General features: G+C 39.9%; 1 protein-coding gene across 2 annotated transcripts in view; it reads right to left on the reverse strand.

Annotated features, from left to right (window-relative positions):
• The window catches only part of LOC124802856, a 223,877-nt gene that overhangs the window by 22,677 nt on the left and 182,394 nt on the right, over positions 1 to 18,806 (reverse strand). For both annotated transcript variants that reach the window (XM_047263888.1, XM_047263889.1), the window contains exon 7: positions 12,807 to 12,951. In XM_047263888.1, coding sequence (XP_047119844.1) covers positions 12,807 to 12,951 — 145 coding nt within the window. The remainder of the gene's footprint in view (positions 1 to 12,806; positions 12,952 to 18,806) is intronic.

Consider the following 18,806-nt stretch of genomic DNA (forward strand, 5'->3'; position numbering starts at 1 on the left):
ACACACACACACACATCCATCCACACATATACAGACACAAGCAGACATATTTATTTGCCTTTAAATATGTCTGCTTGTGTCTGTATATGTGTGTATGGTTATTTTTGTGTGTGTGTGTGTGTGTGTGTGTGTGTGTGTGTGTGTGTGTGTGTGTGTGTGTTTTTATGGTGCATATCTACTAGCACTTTCCCGTTTGGTAAATCATATATAATCTTTACTTTGATCCTTGTGATTTCAAGCCAATTTTAATGAGTTTTCACCTTTCGCTATCATTAACTCCCTCAGATTTCATCTCGTTTCCCCCTTTTGCATACATTTCATCCTTTTCATGAATTTTCACATGTATCTGGGTGTATTTTTGCGAAATTTTTTGAAAGTAAATCTTCATTATTTAAGTAATTTTTTCCACCACCATGGATCCTTGCTCCTCTCATCTGTGTCAATACAGAAAAGTTTTCTTATCCCTAGCCAGAACCCAGTCCCACATAATATTAACACTTTGCTGCTTGGCTCATGGAATCCCCCCAAGCTGCCTTACCATCAAAATACCCATCTCCAGCTGCCAATCTTCCTTACACAATGACCTCTACCTGTTCACATTCCACCAATCCTTAGCCCTCACCAACATAGTCCTGAAAACCATGTCAACCAAGACCAAACCTCCTTGCAGTACCTTCTCCCCATCCGCAAAATTCTTCTGCTATGCAATTCCAAATTCCTGGGACCCATAACGCACATTGAAACTCTTGCCCTGCAGGAACTTGAGCAACATGCACAGTGCCACCTTACAAAGCTCTCCACTCTGCTCACTTCCTACTCCCACCTCTGAGTACCACTGTCCACCACATCTAAAACAACCACCAAACCTCCCACATGTCCCCTCATATCTGACACACCCAGCCTCGCAGACCTACTACTCTTACCCCACCCTCCAGAACTCCCTCCCATCACCACAAAGAATCCAGAACCTAAACAGACCCATAACACAGTAATGAACCATTCCTATGGAAGCCTTAGCCCCACAGAAACATCAGTCCTTTGCAAAGGCCTCATCTTTCGTCTCACTTCCAAAATCAATCATGCAGGACTTGTTATAGATCATCTCTTCTTCTCCCACTCCCTACAGTGGAAACACTTTTTCACCACCAACCCTACCAGTCAGACTCATCCAAAGACCAATATTGAACCCTGCCTAACTCAGTTCACTCCTCCATCCAACCATGATCCATCCCCGCTGTCCCCGAATCACCCCGTTAACTTTCCAGAATTTCTTAAACTTGAACCTTGCCTCACCATCATTCTCCAAATCCCTCAATATGCTAACTAACCTTACATATGCAGAAAAAACTGCAGTCCACCATCTAGAAACTGATCCCAACCTTATAATCCTACCTACTCACAAAGGCTCCACCACTGTTATTTTGAATCACAAGGATTACCTGGCGGAAGGCCTCAGTCAGCTATCAGATACTTCCTCCCACAAACCTTGCCAAAGTGACCCATTCCAGAAATCCAGAAGGATCTCCGGTCGCTCCTCAAATCCTTAGGCCCATCCTAGAACCTGTCCCGGAATCCATCTCTACTCACCCCTACCACTCCCCACAGTCCTACCTTCTACATGCTTCCTAAAGCCCATAAACCTAACCATGCAGGATGCCACATTGTGTTCGGTTACTGAGAGAATCTCTGGTCTTGCAGACCAACACCTTCAACCTATTACCCGGGATCTACCCTCCTATATAAAAGATACCAACCATTTCCTCCACTAACTTTCCACAGTTCCTGTCCTTTTACCAAATGGTGCCCTGCTTGGCACTACTGATGCCACCTCCCTTTACACTAACATTTCCAATGCCCAGGTCCTTACTACTATTGAATATTTCTTTTTCCAACATCCAATGGAAGGCATCATCTACAAACAAATCCGGTGTACGACTATGGGCAACTGCATGGCACCATCCTATGCCAACCTTTTCATGGAACATCTAGAGAAATCCTTCCTAAACATCCAGGATATTAAACCCCTAACCTGGTTCAGATTCATTAATGACAACTGTGCAATCTGGATCGCGGATGAGGACACCCTATCCACATTCCTCCAGAATCTCAACAACTTCTCCCCCTTTTGCTTCACATGGTCCTACTCAGCCCAACTAACAACATTCCTAGATGTTGACCTCCACCTCAATAATGGCTACATAAGTACCTCTGCCCATAACAAACCTACTAGCCACCAGCAATACTTCCACTTTGACAGCTGCAACCCCTTCCATACCAAAAAGTCCCTTCCGTACAGCCTAGCCAGCCGTGGTCATGGCAACTGCAGTGATGAGCGGTCCCTCTCGAAATATACTCATGGTCTCACTGAAGCCTTCACACTCACCATAACTATCCTCGCAACCTTGTACAAAAACAAATCTCCCATGCCTTATCTTTCCAGTCTCACACCACCTACCAAAACCCCACTGTCTGGCCATAGAGGAGTGTTTGCCTCGTGACTGAGTATGACTCAAGACTGGAGAAACTGAATTACATTCTCCGCCAGGGTTTCGACTACCTCTCGTCATGTCCTGAAATGAGAAATTTCCTGCCCACTCTCCTTCCCACCCCTCCCACAGTGGTATTCCGCCATCCACCAAACCTACACAATATATTCATCCATCCTTATGCAACCCCTACTCCCAACCCTGTACCTCATGGCTCATACTCCTGTAATAGCCCTAGATTGAAGACTTGTCCCATACGTCCTCCCACCACCACCTACTCCAGTCGTGTCACAAACATCACCTATCCGATCAAAGCCAGGACTACCTATGAAACCAGTCATGTGATCTACAAGCTAAGCTGCAACTACTGTGCAGCATTCTATATGGGCATGACAATCGACAAGGTGTCTGTCTGCATGAATGGCCACTGACAAACTGTTGCCAGAAACAAGTGGACCACCCTGTTGCTGATCATGCTGCCAAACATGACATCCTTCATTTCAATGGCTGCTTCACAGCCTGTGCTTCATGGATCCTTCCCACCAACACCAGCTTCACTGACATGCACAAGTGGGAATTTCTCTTGAATACATACTATGTTCTCGTAATCCTCCTGGCCTCAACCTTCGTTAAGTCACTGTCCTCACCCATCCAGCCCCTTCGCTGTTCCCATTCTAGGACTACACAGCCATCATTCCACCATCACACCCAGTCTTTTTACTTCTCTCCTTTTCCACTACTTCCCCCCACCTCTCCTCTGCCCTCCATCTAGCCTGCAATACTGCACTGTCCACCACCCCCACTGACCTATCCCTCTCCCACCCTGCCCCAGCCTCCTCCTTACCCCCACCCACTCTCCACTCCCATCATGCATCTCAATTGCCTGAGACTGCAGTTTCTGTGTGTGTGTGTGTGTGTGTGTGTGTGTGTGTGTGTGTGTGTGTGTGTGTGCTTTTGACGAAGGCCTTACTGGCTGAAAGCTTTATATGTGAAAGTCTTTCTTGTGTATCTGCGACTCAGTACTTCCCTATATGATGAGCGGCAACTTTCCTTCTATAATATTGTTATATTCCATCCTAGATTTTTCACTGTTTGAATATCAAATTCTGTCTAGTCAAGAGTCATATATAAGAAATGGTGAATTTCTCCCTACAGTACCATTGCTGCAAGTTATAGTGGAGGGACTTCTTCACATGGCAGCAATTGTAGTTCCAGTGAAAGATGTAAACACAGGTATCTGATGATCGTGCAGCAGCATAAAAATACAGCATTGAGCAAGTAGATATGTGGTCACAAATGGGTGTTTTATCTACAGGTGTGGTATTCAACTTTACCTTAAAAAGTATGTACTGCCTTCATCAGGAAAACGTGGATACATACCTGCAACATATGTTAGATGCTTGGAATTAGAGACTACTACGCATGAACTGGGATCTGTATAAATCCAGCCGCCTTCTCTAATAAGGATGGACACAATAATGCCAGTAAAGAGCATGTCAATTTTAACCATCACTGACTACGAGTGGGGGGGGGGGGGGGGTGGAGGGGGGGAGTTTCAACTTGGCAGGTCTGGCCATTTCCTTGTTAGTGCAGAGACATCAGACTCTTTCAGAATGAATCTCTTGTACAGACAGCCGCAACGGCCTCAATCATTTTCCTAATGTGTGATAGCACAGCCGTGTATTTGTAAAGATGTTTTTAAGTATTCCACATCAAATGTTTTTGACCCGTATCCACTTTATTATATCTTGCACGACTGGCTAATTTCAGTTTTACAGGCCATTTTCAAGGTGTTGATATGTCGTACAATTATCCTATTAATAAACTGTGAATACAGCCAATTGGAAAGTGGGTATGTAACAGGCGGGTTGCACAATGAAAACCAGAAAGTTTGCTATAAACAGTAATAGTCTTCTACATAACTAATGACACATTATAGGACACAGTATATGAAGACGACTTAATACACGCAATAAATAGGCTTTCTGGTTTTAATTCTAATGCTTATATATTATGTACTTGCTTCCTGATCAGCTACAGTCACAGCTTTGTAACAGGAAAAATGTACGATCAAACTGTACTGTTCCAAATTGTGAAAGAAATGAGTTGGTATGCCAAAAGAACAGCAATGATCTAACAGACCTTGACTGACACCATCTCCAAAGTGAAATTCAGAGAAGAGATTTGAAATTCCTTCTAGATCTGGACTGGTATCTAGCAAGGAGACTTTCTCTTGGTTTCACATTTTGGTTTTATACTGAAGAAAATTATGCAAGAGTGCCACACAGTACTATGTAAATGCAGTTACAATGGGCTACAGGAGCCTAAATCTTGGCAGTTGACTGCTTAGCTTCCCTGCAATCTTTTCCGGTTCCCTACACAGAGCCACAAAATAAATCAATTGGCCCAAAATCCAAGTGGCCATGTTAGACCTTCAGATGTTCTTTTTTTTTAAAAAAAAAGAGTTTACAACTGATATCAACGAGCATCCACAGAGAGAGATAGAGAGATGCAGATCAAAATTTGTAGCAAGTTGCTGTGTCTTGGACACTCATTTCACTGCACAAATTTGTGTCTGACATTCTTCTGACAGTCACAAGTGCATCAAAGATGTAAATTTGTGCAGTGAAACAAGTGTCCAAGCCACAGCAACATAATAGAATACAGAATTTACAAACGAACAGGAGAAAACGCACAGCTCAACTACACAAAAACTTGTCTGATACACAAAACAAGCTTGTCACAGCTAAGGAATAGGAAAATATTACAGTGGTGACAAGGTGTCCTAATTTAGACCGGTGGCTGATTTTGGTTGGTAGCCTTAGGACACATACAATGTAAAATAAAAGGAAAATAATAAAAACTCATCTGAGGATGCCACAACTGTGGTGAAACATGTATGGATGATAAAACAATAATTTGTGAACTTGCAAAAAGTTAGATCTATCCTGAATTCATTATCATTTTTCTGCAAGCACAGGAACTGAGCTCAAAACTCCAACATTATACCCATAAGCAGTAGTTCGACTGCAATTTTTAAACACCAATAAATTATGTGTAATAATATCCATATAATTAACACACTTTGAAATACTAAATATTTTAAAATTTGTGATTTATAAAACTCAATAAAATTAAAATTTCAATGTTAGGTTAAAAACACAGAATTCCCTGACATTTTATGGAATTCCCCGAGAATTACAGGTTTCCAGAAGACTCACTACCCTGTAATTCAATACTTCAGAAGTAATTGCACTTTGCCATGAATGTAAAACATTTCCAATGACAATGGTTTACCTGAATTCTCACAATGACTGATGTGTTTGCTTATACTTGTTGCTGCTATGGTCTTCAACTGGAAAACTGGTCTACCTTGTACAAGCATCTTTATCTCTGCAAAACTACAACTATCTACATCCATCTGATGTTTACTCACTCTCTACACATTTTAACTTCCCCATCCCCCTTACCTCCATCACTACATTATTGATTATTCCTTGATGGCTCTGGATGATTTATCAACCTACCCTTCTTTTACACAAGTTTTACCATACATTTCCTTTTCTCCCCAGTTTGATTCAGTACTTCCATCCATTCAATTCAACAGATCTTTGCAATCTCTAATAAAATCACAATGTCACCAATGAACCTGCAAGTGTTTGCTCGAACAGTCCACAGGTGTACTGCCAGTCCATAGTGTCCAACGGGCACAATATTACGGTGATCAGACATGTCGCCATCGTCAGGTGTGCTGACGATTTGAGCTTCTGAGGGCAGGTGGCCACCTTAAATCCCCACCCCCTGTGAGGCATTCTCTCTGTGGTCGCCTGTCGGCGGTCACTGAGATGCTGGCGTCGGCGTCTGTGGTGGCGTCGCGCACCCGACGATGGCGACATGTCTGATTGCTGAAATATTGTGCCTGTTGGACACTATGGACTGGTAGTACACCTGTGGACTGTTCGAGCAAGAAATACGCTGAGAGAAACTGAAGAATCACCTCAAAGATTTTATTTACTTTCCCCGAACTTTGCTTTTCTTTACATAGTTCTCTTTGGTTCCCTTTGCTGCTTGCCTTATGCAGAGACTGAATAGCATGAGAGAAAGGCAACAACTTTTTTTCACATCCTTTTCAATACTGCCTCTTTCTCACATTTGACTCTTAGAACTGCAGCCTGTTTTGCTGTACAATTTGTAGATAAACTTACGCTGTCAGTATTTTATCCCTACTACATTCAAAATTCCAAAGAGCATTTTCTACTCAACGTTGTCAAAAGCTTTCTGTAAATTTATGAGTCTGTAACACTTACATTAGGAGTACGTTTATTTTAAGTAACTATGTATCTGCAATTTATGAAGTGTGCATTCTGTGTTGTTTGAACTCGATGTATGGCAAGAAAATTTAAGTTTTTTAATGTGGATATAAAAAAAGCAAAAGAATATATTGAAATTTTACATTATTATAATATGAATATGTTTATGAAAGAAGTATGTTTTTTAAAAGCTGGTTCATGATTAGGGTAACAAATAAATGATTTAGGGAAGCCCCTCCACAACGAAAGTGGCACGGTGCAATGTAAAAGGTGGGCTCGGTGGTCGAACAGAGCGGATCCTTTGTGTGAACAGCATGCAGTGTGTGGCTAGCCTTAGCACAGAACACCTTGATGGTGCTATGACATGCAATTGGAAGCTGCATTAGAAGGGATTTGCTTCAGATGTGGATCTGGCTATTGTTTCGTATTCACGGAATAATGGAATAGCTCTAACGTGTTAAAAATCCGATGCCAAGAAGAGATTTTATAGAGCATTCACACATCAAGAGCCGTGAGTACAGTTAGCCGCCATTTCGCCTGCCACTACTCTTCGCCACTGCCTCACAGACTTCATGCAATCAATTATGTAATGTATATTGGCATGGACCACTTAATTTGTGTATTGTTTCAGTAATAATCACAAAAAAACATCAATTCATGTTTGAAACCATAACTTCATCCTGATCAGGAAACTAAGCAGTGTACTCACCTAAGTGCTACTAAAACCGAGTATCCTGATTTAAATGAGCAATTCTAGCATTCATGCATTTAAAAGAGATTTTTTGTCTAAAGTAAAAGAAGTAGCTAAAGTTGACGTAAAATTTGGATGCTTTGTTTATGGACTACTCCAAGTGAAATTGTTAAGGTAGGAATTTTAAGTACCAAAATTTAAAGATCAATCAATAGGAAAGTGAAAACCTTAAGCTAAAACCATAAAAAAGAAGTTGTATACTCTTTTGATAAAGTATCATTAGTTTTTTTTTATAAAATGTAGTTTTGTAAGATTACAGTGCAAGATTGTGTAAATATTACTGCCAAGAATACCTGCTTCACAGGTGATTAAATCTTTAATGAACTGATTTGTGGTAGTACTATTAGAAGTGAAGTTATGCACATTTTCAAAGATAGTGTAGTTTTGGTACACATCATGAATGTGTCCCTTTTGAAGTTAATTAAGCCCAGCATTGCACTTTATTACCTTGCAAAGTAATTTAAGTGAATCATTAGCTTTTAGAGATTTTACTTTTGCAACAATCAAAGAACCTTGGCTAGTGAAAATATACCAATTTATGGGTCCCCATCATATTGTTCTCCCATTAAGAAAAAAATGAACTATTACTGTTGCTAAGGAAAACTGCTATATGCAGAGGAGCTTAAACAGTGTATTTAAGATGTTAATGATTAATGGAAAATCTCATATGAGATGTGAAACAAATACTAACAAAGAGATAGGGGGGCTGACCAGTACTTAGCTCAGTACAGCCGATAGATACACAAAGATCTTTGGCTTCCCTCTGACAACCATGCCTCCATCCTTGCTACCCTCCCTATTTTCCTTTCCCTGTTGCTTCATAACCTGGGTTGTGAGTAACTGAATCTCCTTTCCCTTCTTCCCTTTCTTTCCCCTCTCTCCTCCTCGATGAAGGAACATTAGTTCCGAAAGCTAGGAGCGTAAATTTTCGGTTCTGTTTTATGTGTTTTATGTGTATCTATCGGCTATACTGAGCCGAGGTAAGTACTGGCCAGCCCCTCTATCTCTTTGTTAGTATTTATTTAAGATGTTATTCATGTCCATCAAGATAGGAGCCCCTCATGTCCAAAATTACTTCTGCACTTCATGCAGTGATGTTTCAGTCTGAATGATTGTGGTCATCATTAGTAACTGCTGCTAAACACAGTACAGAGTGCACTGTGTCAGTTTGTATCCTCAAAGTAATTTCAATAACTAATATCCAATTTTCTCAAATATATATTTCCAAATTAATGTGCTTAATTAGGCTGGTGACTGTTCATTTTTCTTCATTCACTTATAATTTTACCACTTCTGTTTACTCCCAACGTTAAGGCCCGTTTGGTTTTACTGTCAATTTCACATAATTCGAAATTATAGTCTGATACCCTTTTCCATTAGACACATGCACAGTTGAACTTTGAAATCCTCTCAGAGGGCAACATTAGTTTATTTCACAGCACGTTAGTGTTATAAGTCTTATAAATGTGCAAATTCTTTCCTCAATACATCATCTACAGTAAAAATATCAAGCTCATATTCTCCCATTACTCTGAATTCTTCTCATGCCATATTTTTCTAGTCACACATGATTATAAGATCATCTGCTCCCTTTACACACTGAAATATATGTTCAATAACCTCATATAGTTTCACCCTCTCTTCATCTTCTGCTTGTAATGTCAAGATGTATTCCTGAACCATTGTTGGCATTGGCTCACTGTCAATTCTGATGACGACAACACTATCATTGAGCTGTTCACAGTAATTCACTCTCTGCCCTATCTTCCTATTTATTATTAATCCTCCTCTTGTTACACAATTTTCTGAGCTTTAGATATTACCCTGTACTTGCTTAACCTGAAATCCTTACTGTCTTTACATTTCACTTCACTGACCCTCACTATATCTAGATGGTGGCTTGCATTTCATTTCTAGTTTTCCCACAACACTCAAACTTCTGAATTTCCACACACTGTCTTGTGGAATGTTACCCTTTTCCTAGGTTACTCAATTTTTTCACATGTTGAATTACCTCTTGGCAGTCTCCTGCTCGGCATCCAAATGGGGTACTAATCCATAATATTTTACCAATGGAGGGATCGTAATAACACCTTTTCAATTACAGGTCCCAAATCTTGTGGATACCTATCACGTGTCTTTCATGTAGTAGTTTCCAGTGCCTTCTGCATCATCTTGCCATTGTGCCCACTGATTCTTCTGCTTTTTAGGGGAATTCCCCATTCCAAGGCTAAAATATTGCTCTTAAACTCTTTCCACTCCTCCGTCCTCTTTGACAAGGCCTACGGCCTTCTATGGAAAGTCTTTGGCCACCATCACTGCTGATTTTTATTCAAAATTTAAGCATTGAATAGGGTAAAAACCGAAGACCCAAGATGTTTTGATGACTTGTCAAAGACATTACCCCTGCACCACAGGTGCAGATTATATACATTATTTATGTTCCATAGGAGCTGTAGCGTAGTGCACACCAGCAAATGACATATTTTTAAGGAGTGTCTGGACTTGCTGCAGTGTGACATTAATTTTTATTTCTTTCACTTTCGCTACAGGTCCGCTGTGGATAATACTGCCATTACCATGCGACATGTATGTTATCTACATAAACTGACGTACATATAACATTGTTGGCAATTGCATTTTGACTGTCATTCTGTATCTATTGAAACAAGTTAGTAGTTAATTTGTTGTGACAGTAATTTGATATCTCTGGAGCTACCATGTGTCATTTACAAAGTATAAGCATTGTTACACAGACGACATATACATTATTTAATTTATGTGCCATCTGCACAACAGTGCTTACACTTTCTAAATGTATGAAAAAGAAGTTCCAAAACAGTCAGATTACAATTGCAACAAATTACTAATAACTTGTTTCAACAGACATAGAATGATGGTTAAAATACAGCTGCGAACAATGTTATATTTATGCTGATCATTAAAAGGAAGGCATTTTTCGATGTGACAGAATCTTCTCACGGAATTCCAATCACCAACTTTCTCATCCGAATGCAAAAATATTTGTTGACACCAATCTACACAGGGAGGAATGATCAGCATGATAAAATAAGGGAAATCAGAGCTCGTATGGAAAGATATTGGTGTTCATCCTTTCCACGCAATATATGAGATTGGAATAATAGAAAATTGTGAAGGTGGTTCGATGAACCCTCTGCCAGGCATTTGAATGTGATTTGCATAGTATCCATGTAGATGTAGATGTAGATGTAGATGTAGATGTGGAAGCAGTTTCATCGCCTTTCATTTCTCTTGCACAATTACACATGAAAGATGACATATAAGAGCTCAAATGTCAAAGAAACTGAAGAATTACTACACCTTCGTATTTTTAAAGAATTATATTGATACAAATGACTGTTTCCTTACAGATACCAAAATTAAGACTATGGGGCTGACACTCATAATAATGGCACGGCTGGCCTGCAAATACATTGCCAATAATTTTATGGGCGAGCTTTCTTGTTGTTTTCTTTCAATCACGTGTGTGTTATGCTTCCAATGCAAATGGAATGCTCAGTGGAGGGCAATGTTCAAGAACTGGTTACTAGATGGTGCAGGTATATTTGAGCAAGATACAGCTTAACCAACAATGAAACTGTTCATTAGTTATCTGAAGACACTGAAAAAGTCAACTCTGAAGATGACAGACTATGTATAAGCAGGATTTCTGGCAGTTTAGGAAATAACATTTGCAACCAAATTGTTAGTATTTTTATTTATATTCCAGCTGAAAGTGTTTCAAGTATGAAATTCTATAGCAATTTTACTTACTAGTATGGCTTTTTGTGAAATACTCAGGAGAGGAGTGGGGTCATCAAGAGACTTCAAGACAAGCAGTGGTATTATACCTTTGCATATCACATCTAAAGAGTGCATATGACAAGAGTGAGGATGAGAATACTGTGCTGTAGAGGTGACCTTGTGGAAGGCTAGATGACTACAAGCGACAGGCACTGCAGTGTTTTTGGGGTAATCAGCTTCCAAAAATCGCTGTCATAATCCAGAAACTCGTCAGGTAACTCAAGAGCAATTTTAAACAATGGAAAATCCAGGCTGGAATAATGACAATATTATGAAAAGGATAGCTGTTAATTGCCACATAGCGGAGATGATGAGTCACAGGTAGGCACAACAAAAAGACTGTCAAATGAAGCTTTCGGTCAAACAGGCCTTCATCAGAAAACACACACACACACACACACACACACACACACACACACACACACACACACAAAAAACAGTTTCTGCAATTGCTATACATAAGACCAATGGTATGTTTCATCATTAAATATTTATTTGTAAAATAACCATGCTGGATTCTGAAAAATTCTTTGCATGTACCTTTGTCCATCTTTTCCAGCTTTCAAAAACAATGACACACAGAAATTGTGTTATGAAAGTACAAATTAATTCAAGATCAATGCTGTGTGCACCAAAGTTATGTAGTCTACACTTTTCATTCATGTAAATGTTATTACTATAAACTTTGTAGGTGTTACAATAGCTTATAATATGGCAAAAACAAACTTTTTTTTTGCATAAATTTGCAACTTACAGTTCAGTGCTCAAATGTTTTCAAGCCTCAGATGTTATATGCTACCTGTCACAACTTGATAAATGCAACATCAATCCAAACTGCAAGACAGTTACAGAAAATAAATAAAAATGTTACGCAGAAATGACAATATGTTTCCAAATAAAGGGAGACAGTCACACAAGGTAGTACAATAAAAACAATTTTTAGTCTCTCTTATGCCTATTATAAAATTACAACTTACAAGTAAAGACCTACAGAATAAATATTGAGGAAGGTTTGCCAAATATACTGTACATTTTTGAAGATTCTTTCCAGTTAAAGGTGGTATATTCAGCTTGACAGAACATTTAACATGGGTTATAACTCAGTTCTCATTTAGTCAGATCATATCAAGTTAAACTTGTCCAAAAGCCTTCCTCCTCATCTGTGACTTCTTTTGCATTTAAGAAAACCAAACATTATTGGAAAAGTTCTACATTATCAGAGACAAAAGGTACTTAATGTGGTTTGTACAGAACACCAGCAAATTTACCATTTCTAACTTTATCATGTCACATATGTAAGTTTTTTCCTCAAAAATATCTCAACATGTAGAGAAAAGGTGGCAAATTACTTGTGGTTAAAAAGTTGGACTATCACAACAAAGCAAGAAGAATTTGGAAAAGACTGATAATTGTCAAACATAAATATATTTTTACCTTGTAAACATGACACTGTGTTAGCCTTATCTTCAGTGTGTGGCTCCTTACTACAGTAGTATAGTCTTTCAAATACTGAATCCATGTTTCTTTGTCTGATATTTCCTCTCTCTTTCCATCTTGCTTCACTCATATGAATTGCAGGCTGAAAATCCACAAAACAAAAAGCTGATTATGAAAACTATGTGTAGTTTATGAATACAAAGTAATTAATGTGGAAGAAAATCTTGGAATCTACTCTGGCAAGCTTTCGAAGCTGTGAAGGAAAAGGACAGGAGAGGTCTAGGAAAAGGGGTAGATTTTGGGAAAGTCACCCAGAACCGCAGGCCAAGGGAGACTTACCATACGGGATGAGAAGGAAAGACTGATTGTTGGGGACTGTATAGGACTAGATGTGAAAACCTGAGCACTTCAAAGTGGAAGACAAGGTAATATGCAGATGGAGATTACTGCTTAAACATCATGCACGAGTTAATAAGAGTGAAAAGCTAAGTGCATTGTACATAACAGAGGTGGGAAGGGAATGGTGAAAAACAGACGTGTAAGACAATGAAAGATGTAGAACACTAAAATGAAGTGAAGCAAAGAGTAGTTACAGTGAAGAAATGCTGAGACGGAAGAAATTAACATAAATTAAGGCCAGGTGGGTGGCGAGATACAAGGACATGTTATAGTGCTAGTTCCCACCTGCGAAGTTCTGAGAAACTAATGTCTGGGGGGAAGAGTCCAGATGGCGCCTGTGATGAAACAGGTGCTGAGATCATGAATGTCATCATGTAGAGAATACTCTGCAACAGGATATTGCAAGTTGCCAGTATATACCCTCTGCCTATGCCCATTCATCCTAATTTATAATTTGGTGGTAGTCATGCCGGTGTAGAAGACCGAATAGTGTTTGCTTAACAGCTGGTATATGACATGTTGTTTCACAGGTGGCTCTCCCTTTGATAGTATATGTTTTGCCAGTTATGCGGGTAGGAGCCATAGCGTAGGGCGACAGGTGCAGGAGCATAGGGTCTGACAAAAATATTGCGGAGATTGAGAGGGTCACGGAAAGCTATTCTAGGTGTGGTGGGCAAAATTTCAGACAGAATGGATCTCATTTCAGGGCATGATTTTAGGAAGTCATGGCACTGTCGAAATAGCTGATTAACACATTCCAAATCAGGATAATACTAAGTCCCCAATGGTGTGCTACGAAGTTCTTTTTTGGAGGGATAAGCAATACTGAGATTGGATATGATGGCCAGGGAAACATGCTTTTTAAGTAGGCAGGTGGGGTGAAAGCTAACATGAGAATGGTGGTATATTGCTGTAAAGAGTTTGCATCCCAACAAACACGTTTGCTCGCGTGCCAAGACTGTATGGGAGGGAACATGTGACATGGAAAGGATAGCAACTGCCAAATGTAAGTAGTGTTGTTTGTTGGTAGGTTTAATGTGGACGAAAGTGTGTAGCTGACCTTCAGTGGGAACAAGATCAACATCAAGGAAAGTGGCATGGGGTTCTCAATAGGACCAGGTGAAATTTAATTGGGAGAAGGCATCCAGACATTTTAGGAATTTTAGCAGGTCAGTCTCACCATGAGTTCATTTGGTAAATATGTCATCAATGTATCTACACCAAATCAGGGGCTGAAGACTTACAGATCCCAGTAAAGCCCCCTCCAAGTGACCCATGAAAAGGTTGCATAGGAAGGAACCATCCTCGTTCCCATGGCCGTACCCCTTATCTGTTTGTATGTCTGCCCCTCAAAGGTGAGTAGTTGCTGGTAGGAATAAAGTTGATTAAGGTGAGTAGGAAGGATGTCATAGGTCTGGAATCAGGTGGGTGGTAACTAAGGAAATGTTCAGCAGCAGACAGACAGTGTACGTGAGTGATGTTGGTATAGAGGGAGGTGGCATCAATGGTGACAAGTAAGGTGTGTGGTGGGAGTGGGACATGTATGGATTTCAGATGATCTAGGAAATGGTTGGTATCTTTGATGTAGGAGGGGCGTCTTTGTACTATGGGTTGCAGATGTTGATCAACTAAGGCAGATACACATTCGGTGGGTGCTTTGAAGCCAGCCACTATAGGACAGCCAGGAAGATTGTTTTTGTGGATCTCAGGAAGAAGGTAAAAGGTGGAAGTGTGTGGTTTGGATGGGGTGAGAAGTTCTGTGGATTGAGGTGACAGTCCTTGTGAGGGGCCTGAGGTTTTAAGGAGGGACTGCAGGCAGTTTGAATCACAGGGATGGGATCTTGATGGCAGATGCTGTATGTAGAGGTGCCAGACAGCTGGAATAAACCTTCACTAACATACTCCTTTCAGTCAAGTACTACAGTGGTAGATCCTTCGTCTGCTGGGAGGATAATGATGGAGTCATCAGCTTTTTTGGAACGTACAGCCTGGAGTTCTGCAGGTAACATGTTAGGGTCATGTTGTAGAGACCCGAAGAAGGGTTGTGAAGCAATGCTAGATGTTAGGAGTTCTTGGAAGGCTAGTAAGGGATGACTTTGAGGTAGTCCTGGTACTGCTGAGCCCTCCAAAGAACAACTTCGAAGCACACCATTGACAGGGCCATGACTTCCTAAAATCATGCCCTGAAATGAGTTCCATTCCGTCTGAAATTTTGCCCACCACACCTAGAATAGCTTTCCGTTGCCCTCCCAATATCCGCAATATTCTTGTCAGACCCTATGCCCTTTCTGCACCCATCTCCCTACACTGTGGCTCCTGCCCCTGTGACCGTCCTCGCTGCAAGAATTACTGTATGCAACCTCCTACCACCACAACAGCCCTATAACTGGCAAAACACATACTATCAGAGGGAAAGCCACCTGTGAAACAAAACCTCATATACCATCTGTTATGTAAACACTGTTTGGCCTTGTACATTGGTTTGACTACCACCAAATCATCAATTAGGAAGAATGGGAACAGGAAGAGGATGTATATTGGCAACTCTCAGTATCCTGTTGCAGAGCATGCTCTACAACATGACAATAGTGACCTTAGCACCTGTTTCACCACACGCACCATTTTGATTCTTCCCCAGACACCAGTTTCTCAGAACTCTGCTGGTGGGAACTAGCACTACAACATTTCCTTGGTTCTCGCCACCCACCTGGCCTTAATTTATGTTAATTTCTTCCATCTCAGCATTACTTCATTGGAACTACTCTTTGCTTCACTCCATTGTCTTACATGTCTACCTTTCACCAGCCCCCTCCCACCTCCGTTATGTACAATACATTTAATTTTTCACTCTTATTAACTCCTGAATTATGTTTAGGCAGTAATTTCTGTCTGCATATAATCCTGTCTTCCACCTTTAAGCTCTAAGGTTTTCAAATCTCATCCAATGCAGTCCCAAACAATCAGTCTTTTCTTCTCATCCCGTACAGTAAGTCTCCCCTGACCCGTGGTTCTGGGTGATTTTCCCAAAATCTGCCCTTTTTCCTAGAGCTCTTGAGCCCTTTTCCTTCATCCTCTTCCTTCTCCTTCAACCCTTCTGTCTGAAGAAGGAGCCACTGGCTCTGAAAGCTTGCTAGTTAAAACCCTTTTTTTGTGTGTGTGTTCTGCCGTGGTGAGTAGATTTTTTATTTATCCAATTAAATAATTTTGTCAATAATTGATCATTTTCATTGTTAGTTAGAAAATCTTGAAAGATACACACCTGTTATGGAAAACAGATATATTAGAAGAATACTACCACTGATTTTATTTATATACTTTTTCATTTTTTCATGGTAGTGGCATTCTTGGCAAACTGAGATGGTGAAAGGAAAATTGTCTATTTTATTATTTTTACATCACAAAGCATTGGTTCATGTTCATGACAGGAGAGTACTGTAGATCAGCCACTGTAATGTCAATGAGATGTAAACAAATATCTATGGGAGACTATACTGCATTTTAAATGAAAATATGCAGAAATATAAATACAGAATATACAGAAATTTTAAAGGAAACGTGTACTATTGGTTAAAGCGTTTGACATCACAGTACCGATTCTTCCTCATGTATTACATGCAACATTTTTCACAAACATATTTTAAAGATTAAAAAGATTTGAATACTGAGGTCCAAAGGAACTAATGGATGTTTAAATAAGATGATAAAACAGATATTAGGCAACATATTCTTGCAACAAATTTACAAATGTTTATATTATCAGGTACTGTACTGCATTGTAGTGATTCTCTTATCTGTATAAGCATCTAATTCATCAGATATTGGACGAACCAAGCGGCACATGATGGAGATGCAACTATACAGCTAAAAATGAGATGATGACAGGTACAATACATTACTCTTACAATACAAATGTCTATTTATAGATATTAAATAGCTTAAGGGTGGAAACCTGTGTGACTTTTCTGAAATCTACACGTTTTCCTAGACCTCTCCAGTCCTTTTCCTTCTCATCTCAATTAATTGAGAGCTTCACATAAACACACAGAGTCTGAAAACTGCACCAGTGATACAATACTGTATTCTACTGAACTGTGAAAAAAAGTTTATTTAAACAAGAGGAAAAGAAATAGTCAACAACATATAAGAAATTTTATGGGATTATCACAGATAAACAACTGAAAACATGAAATAGTGAAGGAAGCAGAGAATTAAATGTTCATCTATCAAAGCTATCCATTCGTCTTCCATTGTACTCCTTTTCCACATTTCAGTCAGTTGTTGGCTAGTATTCCTTTTGAAACTCTCAATGAGTACTGTTTCTTTCATTTATCCAGGTTCCTCCTTGTTAATTTCCTCCGTTTTAATATGTAGTTCATAATCAATTAATTATGTTCAGAATCCACTACCGGCCTGGAAATGTTTTTCAGTAAGTATTTTAGAAAGGGGAAAATAGATGAAAAAGGGCATCAAAATGGTACATCGGTTAACAATGCAGAGTATACAAACATTTGCAGACTAATAAGAAAACAACAGGTAGGAAGAGAGGGTTGGGGTGCTGCGGGAGAGAGCAAATATGTGAGGAGTTGGTATAGGAGGTGTGGTGATAGAGGAGGAAGCAACAAGGTCCCTCTCATCCTATGGTCTCAAGTGATCTGCCCTTTCTTTTTAACCTTCCTTAATCCATCACTCACTCCTAAGGTAGGTACAATTACTTCCAAAATCATGGATAGTGTAAACATGTATACTATTATACATGCACAGGTTTTGATGTTGCTGAGCAACGGTCATACAATAATATTTCAATGAACACACCATCTGTACTGTTGCTTATTTAATTAAGACCTAGGTTTTGACCTTTTTTGCCATTTTAAAGTGACTGAGTTTATGTTATTAACATATACTCTGTGATCAAAAGTATCCGGACACCCCCAAAAACATACATTTTTCATATTAGGTGCATTGTCATTGTACTGCCACCTACTGACAGGTAATCCGTATCAGCAACCTCAGTGGTCATTAGACATCGTGAGAGAGCAGAATGGGGTGCTCCACAAAACTCACGGACTTTGAATGTGGTCAGGAGATTGGGTGTCACTGTGTCATTCGTCTGTACGTGTCATTTCCACTCTCCTAAATATCCATAGGACCACTGTTTCTGATGTGATAGTGAAGTGGAAACGTGAAGGGATGCATACAGCACAAAAGGGTACAAGTCGACCTCATTTGTTGGCTGACAGATTGTGCCGACAGTTGAAAAGGGTCGCAATGTGTAATAGGCAGACGTCTATCCAGACCATCACACAGGAATTCCAAACTGCATCAGGATTCACTGCAAGTGCTATGACAGTTAGGTGGGAGGTGAGAAAACTTTGATTTCATGGTAGAGCGGCTGCTCATAAGCCACACATCATGATGGTAAATGCCAAACGATGCCTCGCTTGGTGTAAGAGGCGTAAACATTGGTTTGAGCAGTGGAAAAACATTGTGTGAAGTGACGAATCAAGGTACACAATATGGCGATCCGATAGCAGGGTGTGGGTATGGCGAATGCCCATTGAATGTCATCTACCAGCGCGTATAGTGCCAACATTAAAATTC

This window comes from Schistocerca piceifrons, chromosome 6, assembly GCF_021461385.2.
Source record: "Schistocerca piceifrons isolate TAMUIC-IGC-003096 chromosome 6, iqSchPice1.1, whole genome shotgun sequence".
Taxonomy (NCBI): domain Eukaryota; kingdom Metazoa; phylum Arthropoda; class Insecta; order Orthoptera; family Acrididae; genus Schistocerca; species Schistocerca piceifrons.